At 62.6% G+C, this 10,230-nt stretch overlaps 1 protein-coding gene across 1 annotated transcript in view; it reads left to right on the forward strand.

Annotated features, from left to right (window-relative positions):
* IQGAP3 (IQ motif containing GTPase activating protein 3) overlaps positions 1–8,448 on the forward strand; it is a 42,466-nt gene extending 34,018 nt beyond the window's left edge. The window contains exons 28-39 of the mRNA XM_036118241.2: positions 542–682; positions 1,386–1,470; positions 1,869–2,101; positions 2,352–2,484; positions 2,577–2,679; positions 3,264–3,390; positions 4,244–4,331; positions 4,930–5,142; positions 5,677–5,843; positions 6,122–6,223; positions 6,597–6,705; positions 7,549–8,448. Of these exons, the coding sequence (XP_035974134.2) occupies positions 542–682; positions 1,386–1,470; positions 1,869–2,101; positions 2,352–2,484; positions 2,577–2,679; positions 3,264–3,390; positions 4,244–4,331; positions 4,930–5,142; positions 5,677–5,843; positions 6,122–6,223; positions 6,597–6,705; positions 7,549–7,662 (1,615 nt within the window). The 3' untranslated portion in view covers positions 7,663–8,448. The remainder of the gene's footprint in view (positions 1–541; positions 683–1,385; positions 1,471–1,868; positions 2,102–2,351; positions 2,485–2,576; positions 2,680–3,263; positions 3,391–4,243; positions 4,332–4,929; positions 5,143–5,676; positions 5,844–6,121; positions 6,224–6,596; positions 6,706–7,548) is intronic.
* The last annotated feature ends 1,782 nt before the right edge of the window (positions 8,449–10,230 follow it).

The raw sequence follows: 10,230 nt of genomic DNA on the forward strand, positions 1-10,230 counted from the left end.
ATAAGCAGACCAGTAAGGCAGCGGCGGCTGGGTTGGGCCTGTAGACACGGGGCGTTGCTCAGGTGCGTGCGTCCCTAGGCAGCAGGGCCGCCGAGGAGCAGCCCGTGCTGGGGGCTTCTCCTGTGCCATATGGGCTCATAGGTCGTCTTCCCGATTGCCCCAACTGCCAAAGACTAGATGCAGGGTAGCCGTGGCCTCCAGCTCCCGAGGAGTCCTCTACACACTGCGGCTTGTCCATCCGTCCTGCACTCGCCCACCCGCCGTGGGCCCTGCAACTCTTTCTTCTTCACCTTCCACCCACGTTGCTCCATTCCTTCGGAGACCTTTCTCTTGGTCTGGCCTGGTCCCCTTGAGCACGCTGGGCTGCCCTTAGTGGGTGTGTGCATGTGGGTGTGCACATGTCTGCGTGTGCATTTGTGTGCATGTGTGCACGTGCGTCGGGGGGGGTCCTGCTATTAGGTGAAGAGTTCAGGGGGGTGGGGCTTCGGGAGGGGAGGCTGTGGGAGGGGCTCTGGCTGATACCTTGGCTCTCTGCCCACAGCCACCTCCCCTACGATGTCACCCCAGAGCAGGCCTTGAGCCACCCCGAGGTCCAGAGACGATTGGACATCTCCCTCCGCAGCCTCCTCGCCATGACTGACAAGTTCCTTGTGGCCATCGTGTCCTCTGTGGAGCAGATCCCGTACGTGCATCCGCCCCGCCCCAGCCAGGCCCCTGGGAGCTGAACCCTGGGAGGTGGAAGGAGATTGAATTTGTCGGTGGCACATCCATAATAGGAATCGTGATAATAAAGTCTAGCACGTCTGGATATCACTGTACCATTATACGCTACTTCCACAAACATCATTTCACTAGATTCTCACAAAAACCCAGAGCTAGAAAGAGAGTAAGAACGCTGGCCTCGGTTTTCCAGAGCAGGGAGCAAACCTGCAGGGGAAGTGAGTCTTGTAAGCCGCCATCTGGTTCGCGGTGGAGGCAGGACTGGAGCTCCTACTCCGGTCCCTGCTTGTCCTCACGTCCTGCCTGCAGCCCCTCCCTGCCCCTCCCGGGTGCTGTGTGATGAGACAAGGCTGGCCTCCTCGGAGGCTCCCAGGCCGTCCTGAGACATGGTTCTGGCTGTGTCACATGCCCAGGGGACACGCTGAAGGTGCCACTGTGGGGGAAGGCAGGCCGAATCCGGGGCTCTGGGGTGTCCCCAGGAGACACTGGAGAGAGGCAAAGCCAAGGCCCTCAGGCCAGGCCGCAGGCTGCACACCAGCCCCGGGTACTGGCTGTGGATAGTGGGGGCCAGTGCGCCAGGCCCGGGCAAGTAAGGAGGCAGCACTTGTGGGCGCTGAGCTCTGGCGGGATGGCGGGACCACAGCGCACGCACACGTTGTCCCCAGGTACGGGATGCGGTATGTGGCCAAGGTCCTGAAGACCACTCTGGCAGAGAGGTTCCCTGATGCCTCGGAAAACGAGGTCTACAAGGCAAGTGCCGTCTGTCCTCCCCAGATTCCAGAGCTCTCCTTTGTCCTCCTGGTGCCTGTGAACCCCTGGACTGAGACAAAAGGATAGAAAACCCTGTGCTGTAAAAATCCCAGCGGGATGGCCTTCTCCGCCCCGGCTCAGCAGCAGGCCTTCTGCTGGCAGATGCAAAGGCAGCTGGGCCGTGAGCGAACAGGGCGGGCAGCCCTGGACTTGTCAGGAGGTCTGGGTTCCGGTCCCGGCTCCTGCTCACGTTTTGCGGTGTGACTTTGAGTGGGTGTTTCGTGGAACATGACAGCGTTGGCCCACGTGGTCCCTCCCAGCCACGGGAGCTGGGGAGTGGGGCAGGGGCGCCAAGGCAGACCCCAGGGCGCTCCTGGGATGGTTTCCTCTGCCCTCAGGTGGTCGGCAACCTCCTGTACTACCGCTTCCTGAACCCCGCCGTCGTGGCCCCCGACGCCTTCGACATCGTGGCCATGGCCGCGGGCGGCGCCCTGGCCACCTCCCAGCGGCACGCGCTCGGGGCTGTGGCTCAAGTCCTGCAGCATGCTGCGGCGGGCAAGGCCTTCTCCGGGGAGAGCCGACACCTGCAGGCCTTGAACGACTACCTGGAGGAGACGCACCTCAAGTTCAGGTCTGTCCCTTCTCCTCCTCCTCCTGCCTTCTGTCGTGCCCCACCTGCCTCTCTGCAGTTCTTGAAGAAGCGTCGCATGGAGGTGAAGCGTGTAGTTAGCGAGCCGGAGAATGGATTGTTGGAAGGACTGCCCAGTGGGCTGGAGAGGACCCTGGGGGGGGTGGGGGGGCCTCTTGGGCACTGCGGGGGGGAACAGAGCATGGGGGGTGCTGCCTGCCCCACCCCTCCCATACCCTTCCTCTGGAGATAGGAGGTTCGTGTGCCGAGCCTGCCAGGTCCCGGAGCCAGAAGAGCGCTTTGCGATGGACGAGTACTCGGACATGGTGGCTGTGGCCAAGCCCGTAGTGTACATCACCGTCGGGGAGCTGGTCAACACGCACAGGGTGAGAGGTGCAGCCGGGGGTCGCTGGGGGGGCCGGCCCTCGGAGGAACGCCCCACTCGGGCCTGCATCTGCTGCGCTGCTCTAACCTGCAGCTGCTGCTAGAGCACCAGGACTGGGTCGCCCCCGACCACTGCGACCCGCTGCACGAGCTCCTGGAGGACCTCGGGGAGCTGCCCACCGTCCCTGACCTCATCGGTGCGTGCCGTGCTGGGCCGGGGGGCCGGCTGGGGGGCCTGCAGGGAGGAGGGCAGGCGGGTGAGCACGCCCGGCCTGGAGTTCTTGTTAAGTCGGGGATGCGTGCCAGGGAGCCTGTCGGCGCGTGCCCCTCCTCTCTTCCCCAGTCCTAAGATGGACACGTGGACGTGGGCTGCTAGGAAGAAAGGGGACAGACAGTAGGGGGACCCAGTGCCGTCATGGAAATGGCTGATCAAATCACATGAGAGAGACGTGGATGAATGCGGGTCTGTTTTGAGTCTCTAAGGGTTTCTGACAGGAGCTGTGGAATGAGAGGAACGGTCCAGGGGTGGAAGGTCAGGGTGGGGGTGGTGACAGGTTGGGAGCCGGGAACTCCAGGCCCCTGGTCTGAAGGTGTTGGTCGGAGGCTGAGCTCTGGGCGACAGCCCTCCCATCGGTGCTGAGGGCTGAGGGCCGAGGGCCAGGGTGCCACCTTGGACAGTGTGGACACGCCTCTCCCGGGCCGGAGGTGCACGGGGCAGGCGGCTAGCATGGCCGTCCGGGCGCATCCACACACGCTGGTCTCATCCGTCGCCCCACCTCAGGGGAGGGCGTGGCCGCAGATGGGAGCCCGGACCTGAGCAAGCTGGAGGTGTCCCTGATGCTCACCAACAAGTTCGAAGGGCTAGAGACGGACGCGGGCGACACCAGTGCCCGGAGCCTGCTTCTGAGGTGGGTGAGGCTGCCTCGGCCCCTCCATCGTCTTCCTGGGCTGCCGTCCCTCGGGCACTTCTCCCCGAGGCCTCAGTGGCGCTGCCCTCGCCGGGCCTCTGTGTCCCCTCGGCCTTGGCTCTGGGCTTCGGCTGAAGGCCGGGGGAGACTTGGGATGTGGTAGCTCCTGATGTTGGCGTGCTGTCGCGCTGTCTACCAAATGCTTTTTCACGTGTTACTGTTTGACCTGAGGGACAACTGTGACGTTGGGGATGGTTTCCCTGCTGTACGGTCCAGAGACACGGGGGCGAAGTGGCCTGCCGGAAGTCATGGTCAGGAGAGGGGCCTGGAGCTTCCCGTCCCCAGTTCTGTGAGCGTGAGGGGGGTGCCCAGCAGGGCTGGCTGGCCATCCGGGCACAAGAGGAGCCAAGTAGCCACCTCAGTCCCGCAGCAGCACGGCAGCCCCCTCCCCGCACCCATCCACCCAGTAAACCAGGGAGCCAGCTGGTCAGCTTTGTCTTACCACCGAAGGCCTCCTGGCAGGGTGGGGCCAGGTGAGAACACACAGCCAGAGCCCCCGGGGGGAAGGTGGCCGTCAGCAGAAGGGACATCGGAGCTGGGGAAGGTCTCCCAGACAAGGGAGCGCGTCCTTCAGCCCCAGGACTCGCGGTGACAGTCTGTGGGAGGGCCCTCTCGGCAGAGGGCAGGGGTGAGGCAGCACGGTGCGCGCACACGGAGACCCCTCAGCCCACCGTGACGTCTCCTGACGTCCCGAGCGCCCCTGGCAGCCATGACGCGGCCAGGGTCCACTCCCTCTCAGTTCCCAGCCAGCCCCACGTCCAGCCCCCTCCCTGCCCCTCCCGGCCTCCTGCAGCACCAAGCAGATGCTAGCCGACGTCATGCAGTTCCAGCCTGGGGACTCCCTCGAGGAGATGCTGTCCCTCCCCGCGACCAGAGAGCAGGTGAGCGGCCAGGTCGCCCGCAAGCACTGTGTGTGCACCCCCCAGCCTACCAGCCCCGCCCGTTCCTTCCCCCGGACCCACCCGCAGCCCGCCGCAAGCCGACAGCTGTGCTCCCCGGAACGACGCTGGGCTCCCCCTGCAGCTAGAGCGAGCTCCGCGGGGACACCTGCCCCGGGCGGCCGCGCTGGGCGCTGGGGGCGGCGGTCTGGGCAGCTGTCCTGGACGGCGCGGGAGGGCTGGCGCCAGGCGGGGGGGGGGGGGGGGGAGGGGGCCGGGAGGCCTGGAGGCGGGAGAAGGTAGTGAGTGGGTGGAGGTCTAAGCGACGGGCTTCCCAGGGAAAAGGCGAGGCCGGCAGGCAGGTAGAAGCTTGTCCCAAACAGGACAAACACAGGCGAGGAACACCCCCGAATGAATGTCCCGGAGCCGCGTTGGGGTCCCCCTGCGCTGACCGCAGGCCTGTCTGTGTCCCTGATGCCGCCCTCCGCTGCTCTTCCCGAGCCACCCGCTCCGCCCGGCCCCACCCCCGGGAGCTGGGGGGCTGCCCCGGGGGGCGGAAAGGCAGCGCCGGCTGGCTCCCTCCAGCTCCTCTGTCCCCCAGGAAGCGGCCCACAAGCGGCTGACGTGCCAGCGCCGGGCCTGCGAGAGCCAGACCCCGGAGGCCCTGCGCCGGCACCGCTCGCTGACCGCGCACGCCCTCCTGCCGCTGGCGGACAAGCGACGGCGCGTCCTGCGGAACCTGCGCCGGCTGGAGGGCCTGGGGCTGGTCAGTGCCCGCGACGGCTACCAGGGGCTGGTGGACGGACTGGCCAAGGTAGCGGCCCGGGGCTGGGGTCCGGGGACAAGCGCAAGGGCGTGGGGCGGGGGCGGGGCGGGGGTGCGCGGGACAGGTGTGGGCGGGGCCGGGCAGTGGTGCACCGCAGGCGCATGCGGGTGTGTCGGCAGGGCAGGGCTGGGGTGGGTGGGCAGGTGCCTGAAAGGCAGGCCTCCCTCTGGCAGGTGTCCACCCAAACCTGTCACCAGCCAGGGAAGCCAGCAGACCTACACAGCAGGGTCCTTTCCGAAGGGAAGGTCTCAGGGAGGGGACTCTTCTTGCAACTCTCCTTTACTAAAAAACAAGGAGGCTCGAAACAGTTACTGCTCGGCGCCGGCCAGGCCACGAGGAGGTCCCTCGAGGGTTTGGGATGGAGTCCTTGAGCTTGCCCTCCTCCTAGGAGAAGCAGCTGTGAAATTGGCCTCTTCCTGCCTTTCCTGAAGCCGCTCCCGGGGAGTGCCCTGGGCTTGCTCAGGCCCTGAGGCTCTGCTGTCAGAGGGGCCAACTCACCCTGCCTTGGTCCCCCGACCCCAGGACATCCGCAACCAGCGCCGGCACCGGCAGCGGCGGAAGGCAGAGCTGGGGAAGCTGCAGGCCACGCTGCAGGGCCTGGACGCCAAGACGGCCTTCTACGAGGAGCAGGGCGACTACTACGGCCAGTACCTCCGGGCCTGCCTGGACCACCTGGCCCCCCGCTCCTCGTAGGTGCTGCCCTGCACTCCCAAGGCTACCTGGGACCTGTCACCCCCGCCCATGGGGCCTTTGCCCCATTCCACCAGCTTTGAAAGGGACCCCGTCCCAGGACCGCGTGGTCCCTGTCTGAGCGTGGCCTTCGAGCCTCGGGCTCGAGCGCAGCCCCTTGTCCTCCACCAGGGAGGGTCCTCGGGCTCTGATCCCCTTCCTGCGGACACACAGAGGACCAGCGTCTTTGGAGTTGAAGACTTGCTAAGGTGAATCCTCTGCGGCCTTTTTGAATCAGGAGCCCTGGGAAAGGGAAGAAGCAGCCGTCGCTCCGTTACACCGCCGCCCAGCTCCTGGAGAAGGGTGTCCTGGTGGAGATTGAGGACCTTCCCACCTCTCAGTACGTCCAGCCGTGTCCCAGCGTGGGGAGGGAGGAGGGGCTGTGGGGACGGCGGCGGTGGGGAGGGAGACGGGACACGTCCAGGCAGAAAGCTAAGGCCGGGGGACGTGAGCCAGCGCAGTCCGAGATGGCCCATGGCAGAGGGCGCTGGGGACACTTCCTGGAGGAGCGGACAGCTGAGAAGGGTGGGTAGATGGTGGGTCCGCGGCGTAGGGATCAGGGAAGACAGGCCGCCATGCCCGTGGGAACCCAGGGGAAGTCTGGGCTCAGGGACACACAGCGCTGTCTGGCCGCGCCTCAGTGGGTGGAGGAGCAAGGCTGGGGCCCTGGAAAGAGGCACCCGAGTCCCCATTTCGAATCCTGACCCTGACAGCTTCAGAAACGTGATCTTTGACATCACCCCTGGAGACGAGGCAGGAAAGTTCGAAGTAAACGCCAAGTTCCTGGGTGTGGACATGGAGCGGTTTCAGCTTCACTACCAGGTGAGGGGCCTCCCATGGGCCCGCCAGCCACCTGCGGGGCTTGGGTGCTGGCCCGAGCACAGTAGGCCCGCATCCTTTCCCTAGGCCTCAGAGGACACCAGCTCCACTCGCCTCCCAGTCAGTACCCTGTTCCTGAACAGAAGGCTGAGGGTCTCGCAGCCCAAGCCCCTCTGTCCCCAGCCCCTCGCAGCAGCAGGTCGGGGCTCGGGCTAGTGATGTCAGAGCGGGACGAGCACTGGGAGCCCCAGCCCGTGCCCGTGACCATGCACGCTCCCCCATGCACCCCGCGCACGGCCCCACAGCGTTACCCTAATCGTACAGGCTTTGAGGCCGATGGGGAAGAAGCTGGCCCATCAGAGGCCAGAGTTCAGGGAAGCAGTGATTTTTTTTTTTTTAAGATTTTCTTTATTTGAGAGAGAGAGTGCGCATGTTCACACATGCATGGGGGGGGCAGAGGGAGGGGGAGAATCAGACTCCCCGCAGAGCAGGGAGCCCAATGCGGGGCTCGATCCCTGGACCCCAAGATCGTGACCTGAGCTGAAGGCAGACGCTCAACGACTGAACCACCCAGGTGCCCCTGGAAGCAGTGATTTTAAACCCAAATTTTTTTGTTCTGCTCTTTGACCTTTTGAACGATAAAACATATTTCAAGCCCCCGTGCTTGAGTTTGCATTTGGTTAAGTCACCGTGCTTTGTCGTCCTTGGTGCCCTCCTCTGTGAAGTGGGGTCTCGGCGGCCAGCGCTGCTGGGTGGGCCAGGAGGCTCCCGCATGAGAGCGTTCCGGAGCCTGGCAGGGCCGCCACCACGAGCCCTCACCCCTGCCCACCCCTGCCCTCTCCGCAGGACCTCCTACAGCTCCAGTACGAAGGTGTAGCTGTCATGAAACTCTTCAACAAGGCCAGGGTCAACGTCAACCTTCTCATCTTCCTCCTCAACAAGAAACTCCTGCGGCAGTGACGGAGGCCGTGGGCGCTCCCCGAGCCCTCTTCCCTGCTGGATGCTAGTCTGACCCGCACTCACCACTGCACTTCCCTGCGGCTCCCCCGCCCGGGGCTCAGGACCCCCGGGGCTCAGGACGGGGCTGAGCGCTGGAGTCCCACCCCCCCCCCCCCAGCTGGTCACAGGCAGGGTGTCCCGCTAACGGGAGCCTCGCCCTGAGTCTGGCCGTGTGGCTGATAAGCCCCAGAGCCCTCGCCTCCCTCCAGTAGGGCATGAGGTCGGGGCCTGCCCTTTGCCCGGGGGAGGCTGCTGCCCTCCCGTGGTCACCCCAGTATGACCCGCACTGCCCTGGGGCCTGGGTTCCCTCCCCCTCCCTTCTCCCTGCATGCCCCCAAGCCAGGGCCGGGCGCCCTCTCCCTGCTGCCCGCCCCCCGTGGCGGCTTGGTCAGGATGGCCCCCGTCAAGCTCAGATTTCATTCCTTTGTGGGTCCCTCGGGGATTTATTCTCCCCCAGCACATGCACCATGCGTCACTGCGCGGCTTTGATCATGGCTTTAATTTGTGCACCTTTTTGAGCTCAGAGGAGTTGTCGTGTCCCACATTCACACTAACGTCAGGGCACCTTGGGTCAGGGGCAGGAAGGACTCCTGCACGTTGAAGACCCCATCTGTCCACTTCCTACGGTACAAGGAGCATCTCTCCCCCTCAGGACTCCGACTCTTCTGGGCAGTTCCAGTCCATCTGCACCCGCCTTCCTGTCCCTCTGCCCCTGATGTCATTTGAATAAAAGCAGCTATCACCCCACATCTGCTATTAAACCTTGGCTTCATTTCGTGCAGAGCAGGCCCCCGAGTTGTGGGACGGCTCTTCTCTGAGGGCTGGGGTGTCCTCCCACGTGGGCCCACTCTGCCTGCGCTCCCGAAAGCTTCCGGAGATGTGGCCTTTCCCCCTCTGGCCGCTCCCCCAGGGGACAGGGAGGAGGAAGGAATGCTTAGGTTTCCATGCCCAGTGGCTGCACTCTGAAGACTAAAGCGGAGAGGAGAAACCCGTCTGAGTTCTGCCCCACCCACTCTGCACACGTTTCCAGCAGGTTCTCTTCCCGGGCTTCGGGTGACCCCAGATGTGCTCTCGCGAAGCTCCTTAGTGTATCGTAGCTTCTGCACTCTGGTCAAAATCCCCTTTCCATGACAAAAGCCGCCTCCTTTCCTCCTTGCTCTCAGGGAACACGGACAAAGTCTGGGGAGGAGGGGACAGTACAGAGACACCTGCCCTGACCTCTGAACTCCCAAGAAGTCCCTAGTGGGCACCCCCAAGTTTGCCTGGTGCCGCCTGCCTGTCACTCAGGATCTGTCTCGCTGTCACGTCCTCTCTTTCCCGTGACATGTCACGGCAGAGACTTCAAGTACCGCCTTGCTCTGGGTGACGGTGACACATAGTGGATCCAGGTTTCTACACGTTAGCAGTCATCATTGAAAATCTCGCACTCACCAAATGGCTCCGGGACCGTCCCTCTGTGACGCTCCCTGGTGATCACATGATCTCCGCCGTGTACTCGGCATACTGAAACGTCACCGTAGCCACTGTCCTCGAGGGCCTGTCACGTCTGGTGTATTTATATGCACTTACTCCTCCCAGCAACCCCACGAGGGTAAGCCGCCCCTCCCTTTGGAACTGAGACCCCGAGGTTTGGGTGACCGACCAAGGATGCAACAGGCGATAAGGGGCAGAGCAGGGCTGTAAACTCGGGCCTGCTCGGTCTGAGATATTCCCCCACATTTTTGTCTTTTCTGAGAGAAGCATTTCCACTTCCTTCAGCCCACGCTCTCATGCCACTCTCTCTCTCAAGCCCACTGCTCAACCCTACTGATGGGCCCTGATGAGCGTCAGTTCATCAGGTCTTCCTAACCGTAGATGGCCAATCTGAGACACGGGCACTTAGCTCCTCTGGGGGAAGAGCAATCTCTTTGGAGGACAATTTGACAACAAAAACGTACATGCAGGTTGCCAAGCCCATTTAACGGGGAAAGAGCGGTCTATCTACCAAATGTGTGTTGGGACAACTGAATATCCACATAGGGAACAACAAAGCTGGACCCCTACCTCGCACCATAAACAAACATGGAAATGGATCATAGACCAAAACGTAAGAGCCAAAACTCATAAAACTCTTAGAAGAAAACCTAAAGTTTCATGACTTCGATCAGGCCGTGGTTTCTGAGGACACCAGAGGGACAAGCGGCAAAACCTAGACAAAGCGGACTCCATCAAAGTTAGCTCATGCTTCAAAGGACACCTTCAAGAAAACAAAAGAAAACGACAGAGTGGGAGAAGATATTTGCAAATCATCTATCTTAATAAGGGACTTGCTTCTAGAATGTATAAAGAGCTCTTAGAACTCAAAAAGTCAACACAATTAAATGGGCAAAGAATTTTAATGGCCATTTCTCAAAAAAAAGACATACAAATAGCTAATAAGCACATGAAAAGATGCTCAACATCATTAGATATTAGCAAAATGCAAATTAGGTTTTAATGAGATAACCACCTCTTCCCCCACTAGGATGGCTAAAGTAACACCGGTAATAA

The sequence above is a fragment of the Halichoerus grypus genome, chromosome 7, assembly GCF_964656455.1.
Source record: "Halichoerus grypus chromosome 7, mHalGry1.hap1.1, whole genome shotgun sequence".
Lineage (NCBI taxonomy): Eukaryota > Metazoa > Chordata > Mammalia > Carnivora > Phocidae > Halichoerus > Halichoerus grypus.